The following is a 16,506-nucleotide window of genomic DNA, read 5'->3' as shown; positions in this document are numbered from 1 at the left end:
CTCAGCAACTCTGGTCTTCATTGGAGGTTCCCCATACAATTACTAACCGAGGCAGACCCTGCTTAGCTTCTGAGATCTGACAAGATCAGGCTCACCTGGGCTATCCAGGTCAAGGCAAACTAGCCTGGTAAGGACCATTAATAAAACCGTCTTCCTTGAAACACAATTCAAGCTTGTTATCATTGGGTTGGATCCTACTCCTATCCCACCACTCCATTGAACAAAAGTGTATTCATTTATTGAAAATATTTATACCCCACCTCCTTTTGGCTCCCGTTTGAAGTCTTCCACCAGTCTAAAGAGGCTTCCTCCAAATTAAGTGACTCTTCCGTTGGAGGAAAAGCCTGTTAAGCTGGTGAAGGCTACTTAGAGGATGGTTGTATCCACCCCACTATGACTTTTTGAGGCAAAGGATCCTGCATGAAACATATACATCATCTTTTGTAGCAAAGACTTGAAGTTTAAGAATAAATAATTGTGAGAGAAGAGTCTGTGCAACACAGAGGCACCCATTTGTCTGTGTTACTTCATAAGTATGATGCTTCAGTAGAAAATTACTATAGAGATCAGAGAACAAAAGTATATGAAATGCTCGGAATGAAAGAGCTGATTAGTACTTTCAGATGCTACATCCATGCATATGGGGAGCCTTCGAACAGAGGCAATACACATAATTTGCATGCATGTTCAGCTTCAGTACATGTGATCTGACTATTGGATTTTCCAGGGTTCTGATTTTGGAGGAAATTGATTTTGTTTGACAGTGTGGCATGAATTTGCCACGTAGCTGTTAAGCGAAAACCTAAAAGGGCTCCTCTGGGAACTAAGACTAAGCAACAAAAAGATATCCTTCCCGGAGTAAACCATCAGAGCTATTACAAAATCATTTTTATATATATATATATATAAAGTGCAAGAAGTGCAGAAAGTGCTCAATTTCGTCAATAAATAGCAATATCAAACAATCATCTAATCCATATACATCACAATAAATAAGCTACTTTACAAAAATGCCAATATCAAACAATCATCCAATCCATATACATCACAATGAATCAGCTTCTTTACGACAATATCCAACTGGTGGAAAAAATGTACAGAGACAATACAAGAACATGTCATACATGCAGGTGCACACCGGCACTCTAGCTGAATCAATCACACTTACTGAGAGCAGAACCACAAGTGACAAAAGGCACAGATTGGACACTTGTCAGCTTCCCTCAAGTTTTGATGGGAAATGTAGGCATCCTGGTCTTGCAGCTTCGCTCTCTGACTGCTGTCCAATGGACTCTTCAACTGTCACTTGTCCAACATTCCGCCAAGCTGCCTACATTTCCCATCAAAACTTGAGGGAAGCTGACAAGTGTCCAATCTGTGCCTTTTGTCACTTGTGGTTCCGCTCAGAGTCAGTCATCTGAAGCTATACAGTTGCCTGCAGTAGTGTGCGCGGAACTGCGGAGCTGCAAAGTGCCACACCTATGGGTTTTGCCGGCATAAATTGTCCAATCCTGTTTCGTACATACACTTCTTCATAGGCATTTCTTCCATGTAGCAAATGCTTCAATCAATAACACACCACCATGTTGGTATTCCCAGGAATATAGCTATATAGCTTCAGATGACCAGTTGGGTATCGTCGTAAAGAAGCTGATTCATTGTGATGTATATGGATTAGATGATTGTTTGATATTGCTATTTATTGATGAAATTGAGCACTTTCTGCACTTCTTGCACTTTATATATATATAAAAAAAATTGATTTTGTAATAGCTCTGATTGTTTACTCCAGGAAGGGTGTCTTTATGAAGCTGTTAAGGGCAGAGAAGTCCTGCCTGGAAAAAAAGTTGATTACAGTGCCAAGGACTGCCTCTGATATGTCATTTTCCTCCTTGCATTTTAAAAACACATGTAGGAAACTCTCCCATGTGTGAAAGATATATCTATGTTATGTACTTTCAGACTTTCCTTGTAGCAGCCCACAGAGAACATCCCGGGTCTTATTGCTTCTTCCAGCAGAGTTTTCTGTTTTCCTGGGATAGGTATCTTCACACGTTTTCTCTTGCTTTTTGACATGCATTTTCAAAACAAGTGTCTCCCTACTACCATTTTTGTGGATTCCTATCACAGCACCTACTAATATGGGGGAAAGTAGAATCCTGCATTGTGTATGGATTCTTTTTCCTTATTCTGGAGTTTTGTTTAATTGTTCTAGGCAGCGCTTTTTTTCTGGGAAAAGAGGTGGTGGAACTCAGTGGGTTGCCCTTGGAGAAAATGGTCACATGGCCAGTGGCCCCGCCCCCTGATCTCCAGACAGAGGGCAATCTAAACTCCCCTCTGTCTGGAGATCAGGGGGTGGGGCCACCAGCCATGTGACCATTTTCAAGAGGTTCCGGAACTCCGTTCCACCGCGTTCCAGCTGAAAAAAAGCCCTGGTTCTAGGGGTGGGGGACCTTTCATAATGTAGTGCAGCAGTCTGAATCTCACATCATTTAAAAACTTTATTGCAAATCTGAGTCTGTGATATTTCCCCCTTCAGCCTTCTTATTCAGAGTTTGATATCAGTGGCAATGTGTTGGGTCTGATCTTCAATCAAGGCATGATCTGGTGAGTAAGTCCCAACTCACACTACCAGCTAAATAGATCTGGCATAAACTGGCTGGATGAAGACCTGACTGTGAATTCTTTCACATTGCTTGGTAATGCTGGTAGAAATGCAGAAAAATTACACTTGCCATTTGGGGTCTTAATTCTCCACCTCATCGCTCCACTTTTATGCTGGTGGGGCAGAACAGAAACATGCCTGGATGCCTCAAAGAAAATTGGCATAACCTGGAAGTCCTAGAAAGGTGAGTCAGACTTCGCTTGTGGAGTGATGTTGGGTATCATCTGTTAGGAAGCATGTATGTGGCAATGATGATTAAATAAATGGAATCCTACGTTCCTCCCACTACATCTTGCTTCTCTCCCCAAAGAGAAGCACAGGAGATGGAGAAATGCTGTTACACAATATTATTATATTGTGATGTCTGTTTCTTTTCTCAAGGAGGAGTCCTGGCTTCAAAGCCTACCACTGGCAAGCACCTCCTTAAATGCTTCCATGCAGAAAGCCTGTAATCTGGGGGTGGGGAGTGGGGGGGAGGAAGACAAGAGCTATGGTATAGATAAAACATGCCCTGGAGGGCCAGCTTCCTGCTGCACACAACCTTGCTTATTTTATGAGCTGTAGATGCTACATCATAATCACAACAATGGAATCTGATAGATGTTGGGATAATCAGGATGTGAAATGAGTTACAGTGGAAAGTGGCATGAAGTCACAGCCGACTTATGGTGCCCTCGATGGGTTTTCAAGACAAGCGACTAAGAGCCAAAACACATGTTAAGAAATACCTAGGTTCAGCACGTGTTCTCTTACCTCAAGGTTTGCCGGGATCTGTAGGCGTCCTGGAAGCTTAAAGTAGGCGTCCTGGAAGCTTAAAGATCTGTAGGCGTCCTGGAAGCTTAAAGTCCTGGAAGCTTAAAGGATCTGTAGGCGTCCTGGAAGCTTAAAGGCGTCCTGGAAGCTTAAAGCTTAAAATACAGGCGCCTGTATTTCCCTTCCCCTTTTTGCTGCTCTGTAAATGCTAAACTTTAAGCTTCCAAGACGCCTACAGATCCCGGCAAACCTTGAGGTAAGAGAACACGTGCTGAACCTAGGTATTTCTTAATGTGTGTTTTGGCTCTAACAGAGATGGTTTCTTGTTGCCTGACTCTGTGTAGCAGCCCTGAACTTCCTTGGTGGTTTCCCATTCACGTAGTAATCAGGGTGGACTCTGCTTAGCTTCTGAGATAAAATCAAGCTAGCCTGGGTCATCCAGAACAAGGCATGGGATGAGTAGACATATTTCAAAGAGTTGCTAAAAAGCTATAGACGACTGAATGAAGTGTCTGTGATTGGTTTGGGATGGTCATGTAGTTTAAAAATGGAAGCTACAGGTTTAATAATAGGATCGATACTGAGAATTGTCTAAAGAGTATAGCTGATCTTAGATCTTTTCCATTATAAAAAAATCCCACATTTTTTGTACCAGGATGCCAATGGGGGAAGGTTGGTTTTGTTCCATGAAGAAGCCATTAGTACTTTAGCAGCTGAAAGAAGAAAAAAGATTAAGCCTTTTCTGATATTCTGGAATAGCCTCATCTCCCACAAATTCAATAAAATGGTTTCTGGTATGGAAGTTGCAAACAAAACATTTACGTCTTTGTCTAGCAAAAAGAGGCCTATTCCTCCACAGAATAGCTTAGCTTGTACAAAAAGGAACCACTGCATACATAAAATAAAAGCCTTCCCCATACCAGTGAGTGGGCAATGTAATTGATATTAATACATTAGAGAAGCTGACTGCTAAAAAAAAAATCCCTTCAGTGGTGAGACCCATTTAACCCTGTTGACTGGAAAATACCTCTGTCAGTTACATTATTTGCTGGCTCATCTTTTTCTGTTTCTCTGACCTCTGTGAAGTCTAAGATAGGTATTAACATAACAAATAGATCTAAATATTGTCGGATATAACAGAATGCCATTACTTTCCCTATAAGGACTCAAAGATAATAATGGCATTAACAAAAATGCCCCTTTCATTTAATTAGTCAGTTTATTAATACCGCAGTGTACATTCCTAATGTGGGTTTGTTATGCCTTCTGAAGTCTGCAGCTGTGCATGCAAAAGGGATAATATTATTTATGCTGCTTTGAGTCTGGAGAAATGGTAGGTTATTATACAATAAAATAAGAGCACCTTAGCTCCAATTCCACATAGAAAGGAAGATCACAGTCGTCAGAGTCTGAAAGATTTGTGTTTTGGGTTGGATTTTGTAGTTCTGTGGAATTCTCTAATTAAGTGGTATAATGTAATATCATATTAGTTAGTCTCATAGCTAATTGGTATTAAGCTATCACATTAACAATGTAATTCTAAGAACTCTTTCCTGGGAGTAAGCCCCATGGAAAGACTCAAGTAGAATTCTGTGTAAACCTGCTTAGGATTGCTCTCTAATTACTTGCATTAGAGATTCTTACTAAATCCTTAGGTACACTTTCCAGAAATCCCTTAATTGCAGAAATGTGTATTGAGGAACTTGGGAATACCCCTCTCCTCAGTAGCCATTCTTGGTGGACGCAGGGATCCTTAGCAAAACAAGGGAGATGCTTCCCCAATGATCCCTAAATTGTAAGATCTTGGAAGTGAAAACAGATTTTCTCCAGTGTCCACATGACCTTTGCAAATACTGGGGGAGAATGGGTTTCTTAAAGTGTGATGGGAGGAAGGAAAGAGAAGCCTTCTGCAGAAGACTGACGGGCTGAATCCCCAGAAGGAGAAATTAATTGAATCTTAAACAAGATGAAGCTGGAGGAATTTGATCACCTAGTTGTGGCATATATTTTGTTGCTTTCTTATGACAGAATTGCTTATTGATTGTTTCCAGGATGGGTGCCTTTTATGCACCCTGCCTCCCAGCTATCAACATGATCCGCCTCCACACTTCCATGTACCTGCAGTGTTGGGCCGTGATGTGCTGCAATGTTCCTCATGAGAGAGTCTTCAAAGCTTCGAGATCTAATAACTTCTACATGGCAATGCTGCTGTTTATACTCTTCCTTTCGACACTGCCAGTTGTCTATACCATAGTTTCCATCCCACCATCTTTTGACTGTGGTCCATTCAGGTCTGTTGCATTTCTTTATTGACTCATGTGGGGAAAGCTAAAGAAACATAGATGTCAGGCATGCTCCTTTGAAAGAAAGCTGTGACTCAATCCCATCAAAATCAATGAAATGATAAAAGGCAGCAGTCCTGTGTACATTTGCTCAGTAACACTGGTGACAAACTAGTGATCCATGACAGGATCCTCAAATGTCTGAAATATTCTTTAAAATCAGACAAGTTGTGGGCAGGGAGGTTGGGATCAGTCTTGTAGTTATCGGCAGGGCTTTTTTTCAGCTGGAATGTGGTGGAACGGAGTTCCGGAACCTCTTGAAAATGGTCACATGACCAGTGGCCCCGCCCCCTAATCTCCAGACAGAGGGGAGTTTAGATTGCCCTCTGCACCGCTGAGCGATGCGTAGAGCAATCTAAACTGCCCTCTGTCTGGAGATCAGGGGGCGGGGCCACCAGCCATGTGACCATTTTCTCTGAGGGCAACCCACTGAGTTCCACCACCTCTTTTCCCAGAAAAAAAGCCCTGGTTATCGGCCTGTAGGTATCAGCCTCAATGAGGAAAAAAAGAGATTTTGTAATTGTACTTGTGATTGTACTTAGTACATGTAATTCTGGGATAATTTTAACTGCCATTTTGTTATTTGCCTGGGAATAAGCCCCCCCCCCATTTAATAAGACTTGTTTCTAAGTAAGGATGCATAGCATCAAGCTATGTAGGAACAATTACTCAGGAGTATTGCAATTGCATTTGGAGATTGTATGTTGGGTGAAATTTTTCTAGAGAACAGAAGAAGTATAATTAAGCTTCACAAGACCCTAGAAAACCTAATGCAGGCAGAGAAAATACTGACATTGTTGAACCAGAGGTCACTGTGGGTCTTCTTTATTGTTAAGGATCTCATGTGCAAACCATTTGTCCATTTTCTTCCTCACTGATAAATGATAGAAACATTTTAAACTGCTAAAACTAATTAAAGTTGCATAGCTCTATGAAAGAAGCACAATATTTTGGCTTTTTAATGAACAGCTTCATTAAAGTTTAAGCAACTCTATGAGACCAGAATCTGAGTCTTCACTGGGCTTTTTTGTCACCCTGCCCACACACTGGTTTCCCTCCCCATTTTGTGTCCTTTAAAGCTCCTCTCAATCTATTTTAGTGTCCTTGTTTGCACTATATCATACTCCTCATTTATAATCTTTCTTCCTATGCTTCAGCCACCCGCCCCAACTGCCCAAAGGTCTCCTGTTCCCTCAAACAAGCACACACTACCCTCCCTTGTTGTCTCTTTGTCTCTAAGTCCCTGTCAGGACAACTACAGAAGGCCAGATCTCCATCTCTCACTTTAACCCATCCCCTGAAAAAAAATACACATGTTGTATTTGGGGTATATTTCCATCCCAAACCAAGCTCTCCTTGCATCTAGCGGCAAAAATGTTCCACAACGTTTTCTTTGTTTGTGGTTCTCTTGAAGTGTTGTCTCTCTCAGGAGCGTATAATAACCGTTCCCTGGACCACTGTTTTCTTAATAAATGAATGGGTTAGAAAAAAGATGCCCAGTGGGGCTATTTTTAGCACTACAATGGAGTATTTTAGTTCACCATGGGGTAAAAAATACCCCAATTTCAAAAATACGTGGATTGTCTGGGATTTATTTTCTACCCAAGTGCTTTTTTAAAACAGAAAGTAAACTGTGATTGGCTGTTCTCTGGGGAAAGACAGTGTGCAAGGTGGCAATGTACTAAGAGGAAAAGGCTCTACCATCACTTTTCTCTGATTTCTACCCAAAAACTACAGCTGGGGTAGCAAATTCATTCTAATAGTGTTTCCAGGTCCTTCCTTGGAACTCCTTGGTCTTCACCTCCAGCTCAAGTTATGTGCCATTGCATTTTCTCACATTGAACCATGCCCCCTCCTTCCTTCCAACTCTTTTTTTGTTCGTTTTTTTACTCAGAAAAATTATATTGGACATTGCTAGCTTTACATGAATAACCATAATTTATGATCTTTTTGGAAATCCAGCCACAGTGTTTTTGTTACATGTAGATTGTCTGAATTAACACCATCCCCATCAAACTTGTGCTAGTTTAGCATGCTGTCAAAGACCTTTTAAAATTTACAGTCCATAGTTCGCTAGCCAACCCCCTCCTGTCCTCCTTCCATTCTCCTCTGTCTCTCTTTCCCCCTTTTAAAAGGAAAACTGACATTTTTCTAGGCATATTCCCAGAAAATTTCAGTCTTATCGGTCCAGGGCACAATCCACCATAGTCAGTCCCCTTCTCTCCCTGTTCTTGATACTTCAGGTCACTGTTGAGTGGCAGTTATCACCTACATGCTCTGGTTACTATGGGAGCATATGGCTACTTTCCATGGAAAACCATGGGTGACATCTAGAGGTGGTTTTAGGTAAATGCAATCTCAAAACATGTACTAGAGTAGCACAGAGACAAGTAGTTATAAATGGTTTTTGGCCATTCTTTTCAGCTACCTTACTATACGCGTTAAAAATTAGAAACCTTTCAGGATGGGAAAGTCTAAAAAATATTTTTCCAAAGCGCTATGGATCTTTTTATGCAGTAGGCAAAAATAACAACTGTCCATAGAAATTAAGCATGCCATCTGGAATTTTAGCATGGATGGCTGTGTGCTTGTCTGCCTCAAAAAAAGCAGTTCATACTTATCACATGTAAAAAGTGACATTTGCAATATCTGAAGATTTTTTAAAAATGTCTTGCTAATGCAGATACATTTCAGAATTAGTATCCCTATATCGCAGAAGAATAGGTTTCAGCTGAAAGTGTGATTTACAACAGCCATGCAATGCCTTTGTATCCATCGTACTTTAACACTTTAGCAGTGTAAAATAGAGATCTCAATCCAACATGAAGTTAGGGAGTGTTATGCTAGTCTTTCTGTCAACCAACAGGGCAGGAATAGAGATACTCCACTAATGTGAATCCTTCTGCACTGTTTACTTAGGTCTTAATGCTCATGTCTGATGAATGCCTTCATTTTGGCCCAAGCACATACCAGCATGAGGCATACAACTTGGATGGAATTATGACTTGGCTTTTTTTGTTCAGGGCTGCCAATCACTTTACTGTTTAAGCAAGAATTAAATAGAATTTTGCTTGAGTAGTATTCTGAAAACTGGGTGGATTTTTAATTTTGTGAATTATTCTTCTAGGACAACTTCAAGTTTAAGTAGTATTTGTTGGATACTGGCCCAGCATTTTCTCAGTTCCTAACCATGGTCACTCTGCATGTGCCTTTTGTGGTACATAACCATCCTATAACACTAACCCAGTTGTAAGAAACTAGATCTCTGAGGCTCTTCTTCACCGTACAACTGCTCAGCCGAGTATTTGAGAGCACCATTTCCTGTCTTGTGTGGAGTGGTCAATTCTCAGATTTATCTATTGCTTTCACAGCCATGTGTTTGGCCTCCACTCCAGTAGTAAAATAAAGTAGCTGAACAGACTGCTCCGCTCTAGACTGCAGGTGGAATTACAGTTTTGAATGCTGGTATTTCCCTGCAAAGTGACCACCAACTCAGTAAGCAATTGGTTTGGCTTTCTCCCAGCTATACAAGTGTTATCTTTGCTTGGGAGGGTTTCCTCCCCAACATGAAGGAGCATTTAAACGATAGTAGGTGCAATGCAATCCATTTTACCAACCATATAGCTGAGTAAGCAATAGTATCTCTGTGTGAGTTTGACAGTTGCCCCCCAAACTGATAACACAGTGGCTGGCTACCATATCTATGAACAACCCAAGAAGGAGAATTTTTGTAGACTAGAGTTGTCCCTTCTTCCTTGATATTAAAAGTGAACTTGTAGCATAATAAATATAGTAGTTGCACAGGATTGTATTTGACATCAGAAATATTCTTCTAGTATCCCTATTGATGAAATTTACTTTGTAATCTTTTGACAAAAAAACACCTTAAACTTGTTTGTGTGTGTGTATCAACAGTGGGAAAACCAGGATGTTTGAGGTCATTGGAGAAACTCTGGAGCATGATTTCCCTTCCTGGTTTCGGAAACTTTTTAATCTTGCCTCAAACCCTGGAGTGATCCTACCCTTCATTCTGCTGATGGTGTATGTACAACATCACCCCTTCGTTTTCCTGTGGGAACATGTACTCAGTGCCTTATGGTTAACGTCCCTTGATTTCTAAGGCTGCGTTTGATGGCAACTCCCCTGCAGCTTCTTCACTGCACAAAAAGTGTGTGTTTGTGGGAGGGGGGGAGCTATCTAAGAGAAGTGCCAAATAATGTGCATGTCTTTTGTGGGGGAATTGCATTACAAATACATCAATAACCTTACACTACTGTTTTTATATGGTTCAATTAACCTGGATCTGCTGTGGACAGCCTAAGGAGATTTATTGGGTTAGACCAAGCCAAAAACTTTGTTAATGGAAGTGCAGCAATTCTCACCAATTTCCTACTATCCAATCCAAACCTCTTTTTCCTGAAGGCCCTCTGTCCCCCTGTGCTTGGCATTTGGGGATGCATAAGGAAAGGGAATACAAGGAAATCCCACTCTACTAAATAAGGCTGTTTTCACACTGCTTACTGGCCATGGAACATCGTGCCAAGCTCCGGGAACGGCAGCGTCTTCCTGGCATGATTTCGTGTGAGAACTGCTGTTCTCACGCTAAATTGCACCAGGAAGACGCTGTCGTTCCCGGAGCTTGGCACGATGTTCCGTAGCCAGTAAGCAGTGTAAAAACGGCTTATGATCTCTTACTTTAACAGAGATTTTCTGTGGGATTTTCCGTGGTTTCAGAATAGTAAAGGGGGCTTGCATTGCTATAACCATTATCTGACCATGCTCATTTTGTTTTTCTCTTCAGCTTGAGTATCTACTATCTCAATGCTACATCCAAATCCTATCAAGAAGCTATCTTGGAGCTTAAAAAGAAATTGCAAAGTGTAAGGATGTTGCACTCACTGCTGTTAATTTTTTCCTTGTTAGACGTAGGGATTCAGAAGAATAATTATGGGATGTTTGTCTTATTTCTCACCATCAGCAAGCTGAAGAAAACAAAAGGAAGAACAAGGAAAAAGCTCAGGCAGCCCGAAAGGCTTTAGAGGAGGCTCAGCAGACAGAGACGAATGAGAACAACTCAAACAGCATTCAGGGTGAGGAATGGTTTGCGAGCCTTTGCTGTCATAGATGGTTTCCTTACTTCTTTCCCAACCCTTTTTATTCTTAGTGCTTTCAGCTAGGAGTAAGCTACCTTTTCTTCATTTAATTAGCCCAACACTGCACCTGCATGCCTGTATCTTTATGTGCAGTGATGGAATGCACTTTGTTTCATAAACAGAGTTACAACTAGACTGTAAGAGTTGACATTTTTGGTCATAAAGCCTGCATGATATTTTGCTCCTCCTTCCAACAAATATGAATAACTGTCCTGGAATATGGTGTGTGGTCATATAGCTGCAAGAGCATATAGCTGTGCTGGGCAAGGAGAACATATCCAGATTGTCATGAGACTTGTCATTTACAATCCCTTTCAAGCACCAATCAAACTAAATGTCAAGTCTTGCCAGATAAATCCCCCAAGCACTTCACTGCAGACACTCAGGTGTAAGAGTTAAAGTTACTTTATTGAAGAGACATATCAGTATCAAGGTACTCAGACAGGGTCATTGGCAGAAGTGATGCAGGGTGGGTGAGCAGAGTTAATTATAGGGGAACGTTCCCACCCCTGGGAAAGGGAGACCGTTAGAGTTTTGGCGCAAAGGGTCCAGGTCTGGGGGAGAAGGGAACAGGGCGGAATGAGTTCATCACTATTCTCAGGGAGGACTAGCTCCGGCCGGCACTCCAAGGACATGTTCTCAGGCTGGCCAGGAAAGTGAAAGCAAAACACCTGCAAGATAAGCAGTTAACAGCCAAGTAGCAACTAAGTTCCCTTTATAAATTCTCAGAGGATCAGAACATTATGCATAGAAACAATCATGGTAGATATGCTGGGATATATCTGACATACTGCCCCCCCAAAGGTGCCCCCCTCTAGCAAAATGGCTCCGGTTTCCCCGGGTAGGCTTTATGAAATCTGCGCACAAGCTTTTGGGCATTGACATCAGAGGCTTTTACCCACTTCACATTACTTTTATCAAAATGCACCCATTGAATCAAATAAAACAATTCTCCACGTTTCAGTTTAGAGACCAAAATATCTTCAACTTCATAGTGCATCCACCAGGAGAGGGGGGGAAACCCCCTGGTCTGGATGCCACTTGTCATGGGGGGAGCTTTCTTCAGGAGGCTGAAATGAAATACAGGTGAACATTTCTCAGATTTTTAGGGAGTTTCACTTCCACTGTCACCTCGTTGATCACCCTTACTACCTCAAAAGGCCCTAAAAATTTCCAGCCTAGTTTTTTGCTTGGCTGCTCCCCCCACAGGTTCTTGGTAGAGATGTACACATAATCTCCCACTTGCAATTTCCAGGGAATGGAGTGCTTTTCATCAGCCAGCTTTTTATAATCCTCTTTAGCCTTGTCCAGGGTCTTCTTGATTACTTCCCACTGGTTTGTTAGTCTGGACCACCACTCCACCAAATCCCTTTTTTTGCTAGTCTTTGAGGTCTGAACAAACGGCATGGCTTTGCCTTCAAACCCCTGTGCCACCATGAATGGGGAGGCCCCAGTGGAACTGTGTACAGAGTTATTATAACAGTACTCTGCAAAAACAAAAAAATCCATCCAGTTGTCTTGTTGATAATTAATGTAGCATCTTAAAAATTGCTCCAACACCTGATTAACTCTTTTGGTTTGTCCGTTGGTCTCTGAGTGATGGACAGAGCTTAGCCCCTGTTCTATCCCCACTACTTGTAGCAGCTCCTTTCAGTATTTAGCTACGAACTGCACCCCCCCCATTGGACATTAACTTCTCTGGGAAGGAGTGCAATCTGACCACATGTTGCATGAATAACGTTGCCAATTTTTTAGTGGTCAGGATTTTAGAACAAGGAATTAAGTGATCCTGCTTCGAAAACAGATCCACCACCACTAAAATCACAGTCTTTCCCTTGGAGGGGAAAAGGTCAGTAATAAAATCCATAGACATTGTGGCCCAATGCCAGGAGGGGGTTTCCAACGGTTGCAAAAGTCCGGGGAGTGTCCCCCCCCTTTTCTTTCCCATCAAGCACACTCAGCAATTAATAGAGAATTCGGAACTAGAGCAGACCCTTCTTAAAGAAGACAAGAAAAGAATATCCAAGGTATACCAAATACTGTTGAAATGGTATACCGAGGATGAGACAGTTAAAATACAAATGGTGAAATGGGCTATAAACTTTAATAAAGAAATAACAATGGAGGCATGGGAATACTTGTGGAAAACTACAATGAAGATAACGACATGTACTAATATTAAAGAGAACATTTACAAAATGATTTATCGTTGGTACATGACACCAAAGAAGATTGCGCTAGGGAATTTGAATACTTCTAATAAATGTTGGAAATGTAAGAAGCATGAGGGCTCCCTCTATCACATGTGGTGGTCGTGTGAGGTAGCTAGGCAGTACTGGGGGGAAGTAATAAGAGAAATGAGTGAAATTTTACAATTTCAAATAAATAAGAACCCAGAACTCCTGCTACTAAACTTGGGAATGGAGGGAATTCCAGCTCATCATAGGACGTTGATATTTTATATGACAGCAGCAGCCAGACTTTTGTATGCGCAAAAATGGAAAGTACAAGAAGTGCCAACTATTGAAGATTGGATCTACAAATTGCTGTACATGGCAGAAATGGACAAGATGACAAGAAAACTGAGAAATCTGGACTCAGGGCAGTTTAACACAGACTGGGAGAAGCTGAAACAATATCTGGAGAAGAAATGGGAGGTGGGAGAAAAACTGTGGCAGTTTGAGAACTACTGAAGTATAATAAAAGTATAATAGAGGGGGGTGACTTTACCGAGGGAGGAAAAGATAAATGTGAATTAATAAGCAGTTAACAGATTGATATATAAATAGATATATATAGGTTAATAGATAGAATATTGATAGAAAATAATTAATGATAAGGTTTAAATATAAGGAGTGAATAACTAACAATATTTTCTTTCTTTGATAAGATTTATATGCACCAAACTGAACGTACAGAAGAGTCAAATTGATTGATTATGTGATGTGTTATATAGAATTACCATAAAAAGATAGAATGAGGAATATACTGAGAATAAGTCAAATGGTTTGATTTAATTATAAGATTTTTATGGTTTATGATATATAGAAATATTTGAAACTGGAAAAGGGGATAAATTGTTTATCTAAGATGGAAACAAAGATTTACAGTTTGGGTATATAACGAGAAAAGTAGTTAAGGATGTACTGCTTAATATAATAGAGAATGTATATCTGTTTTAGATAGAGGAATTTAACAGAAGTAAGGGAAAAGGGACAAAGGGTGGGAAAGCTGTTGGAAGTCAACAAAAGGGGGGGAAAGGGAGGGGGTTAGGAATGAAAAATTTGGGGAAAATTGAATGTAATGTAAAAATAATGGATTCTAACCCAATAAAAATTTTTTCAAAAAAAAAAAAAAGCACACTCAGCAATTAAAGACGTACTGCGAAAAGTCCCGCCTCATAGCCGGCCACCAAAATGGTCTCTGTACTAGGTGTAGGGTTTTCAAATACCCAAAATGCCTTGCCAACTTTGCGTCATGGCAGCTTTTCAGCACTTCCCCTCTCAGGCTAGCTGGAATGTATAATTTCCCCTGTCGGTACCAGCCACCATGCTCTCCTGGTTCTAGTTCCTCCCTGGGCAGGGCATCTCCTTCCTTCTCCACCTCCCCCATTACCCTTGCCTCCCATTCAGAGATCTGAGGAGGTGGGGCTGCCTGTTTTGCCTGTTGCTGGGTGATGACTGCCCCCCCCAGCAGAGCAGGCGAGAACATAGTGTCCACCACCTCCTGTCTCTGGCTGTCATGTTGGGGAGGTGCAACATTTGATTTATATACCGCCTTTCAGGACAACTTAATGCCACACTCAGAGCTGTTTACAAAGTGTGTTATTATTATCCTCATGGCAATCACCCTGTGAGGTACAGAGCTAAGAGAACTCTGAGAGAGCTGTGATTGACCCAAGGTCACCCAGCTGGCTTCAAGCAGAGGAGTAGGGAACCAAACCCAGTTCTTCAGATTAGAGTCTTGATGCTGTTAACCACTACATGAAACTGGCTCTCCCTAGGGAGGGAGAGTCTACTTGAAGGAAGGAAAAACTAGCAGGGAGCAACCTTGGCTATAGTCATGATTAATTCAAGATTTCCATTGTCACTAGAGTTTCAAACAACTCCCAAAATCTGCAGAGCATTCTGGAAGCCTCTAGGAGCAGACCATTCAAATTTGTCCCCTGTAAGAAGGGAGTAGTGACAAACCCAGCCATGTTTTCAACAGGCTGTGATCTGTCCATGATGTTGCACTCATTTCCAGGCTCCTCACTAGATCACCAGCACACTGCTCAGCACAGAAATATAGATCCAGTTTACGACCTTTTTCATGCGTAGGATCCACTACAGCCTGGGACAACCTTATCATTGTCATGGCAGCCATGAAGTCCTGAGGATAGTTGAATAACAACACAAATGTCGAAGTCTTCCAGAACCAATTTAGTAGGAATCTAGAGGAAATGAGAACTCTGCATGCTGCCCTGAGCTCTTTGGAATAAGGGCAGGATGAAAGCATTTTAGGTAGAGAGACAGAATCTTGAACAACAAACAAAAAACAACCCACCAAGTCAACCAGGTAACCCTTATCAAAGTAAGCAGATAGTAGCTCAGAAAGAGTCCTAACAAGTTCTTTTTACCCAAAGTAAGGAACATAGAAACAGTGCTGAGCCTCCTGCTAGAGAGAAACACTAGAAGGATGAAGGCACATTCTCGTTGTCATGGTGTAATTGCTGTCACATTTTACTGCCAAGCATTTGCTAAATGAGTATTAGTTGCTATTTTCCAATTAGAAACACATGTTCTGAGTTTGACTTTTAAAGATTCTGTTTTCCAAAACATGTTGCAGATAAACAAAAAGGAGACAACGATGCCAAGAAAATGTGGGGTCAGCCGCAGAAAGAAAAGCCCCCTCCTGCTGGTGTCACCAACGGCAACTGTCTTTCCCCAGGCAGCAGAAGAGGAAGAGGCTTGGCTCCTCCCCTGCACATAGCAGTGACACAGTCATCAGGGCAAACAACTATTGCATGAAGGGATGTTCTCCAGGGAATCAGCCAAGGATGCCAAGGCCACATTGACAATAGTGATGATAAACATTTACTGACTATTCTACAAGACAAGCTCTCCACAGAATTGTATAACTAATAATGGACTTCAGATACTAATAAAAATGTTCAGAGTCAGAAGGAGATGCAGAGCTAGGACTGGGGGATGTCAGCTAGTGAGAACCTGGTTTAATGAATTTTTGGACTCTATTTGGCCAGGAATTGTTATATCCAGAAGACAAGGCAATCGGGTCTTGAGACAGCACAGTTTTAAATAGGTACAGAGCAATAAAGAAGTCCCTCCTCTACACAGAGTTACAGCAATAACTAACTTAACTTGCTGCTAAAACTTCCTTTTTGTCCTTCTAGTTCGCTATAAATTCTGGAGTGGATTGAAATGTGGTTAATCCAGGACAGATTAAAATACAGCCTAGATTAAGAAATAGAGTTTACAACAACGCAGGACTCTCTGAGCCCAGATGGGTGTGGGGATTCCCCACAGTGGCTTTATAGATTGTTAAATGGTTGCAAGGCTCTGATCAAGCCAGATGTGCATCACAGGAGCTTCAC

At 41.4% G+C, this 16,506-nt stretch overlaps 1 protein-coding gene across 1 annotated transcript in view; it reads left to right on the top strand.

Moving 5' to 3' along the window:
- Positions 1 to 15,922, top strand: part of TMC1 (transmembrane channel like 1) — a 71,452-nt gene extending 55,530 nt beyond the window's left edge. The window contains exons 12-17 of the mRNA XM_054987595.1: positions 2,540 to 2,607; positions 5,470 to 5,709; positions 9,676 to 9,801; positions 10,562 to 10,640; positions 10,739 to 10,850; positions 15,741 to 15,922. Coding sequence (XP_054843570.1) covers positions 2,540 to 2,607; positions 5,470 to 5,709; positions 9,676 to 9,801; positions 10,562 to 10,640; positions 10,739 to 10,850; positions 15,741 to 15,922 — 807 coding nt within the window. The remainder of the gene's footprint in view (positions 1 to 2,539; positions 2,608 to 5,469; positions 5,710 to 9,675; positions 9,802 to 10,561; positions 10,641 to 10,738; positions 10,851 to 15,740) is intronic.
- Positions 15,923 to 16,506: the final 584 nt, after the last annotated feature.

This window comes from Eublepharis macularius, chromosome 8 (assembly GCF_028583425.1).
Source record: "Eublepharis macularius isolate TG4126 chromosome 8, MPM_Emac_v1.0, whole genome shotgun sequence".
In the NCBI taxonomy this organism is placed as follows: domain Eukaryota; kingdom Metazoa; phylum Chordata; class Lepidosauria; order Squamata; family Eublepharidae; genus Eublepharis; species Eublepharis macularius.
The sequence above is the reverse complement of the archived record's forward strand: the minus strand, read 5'-3'. Positions and strand labels throughout refer to the sequence as shown.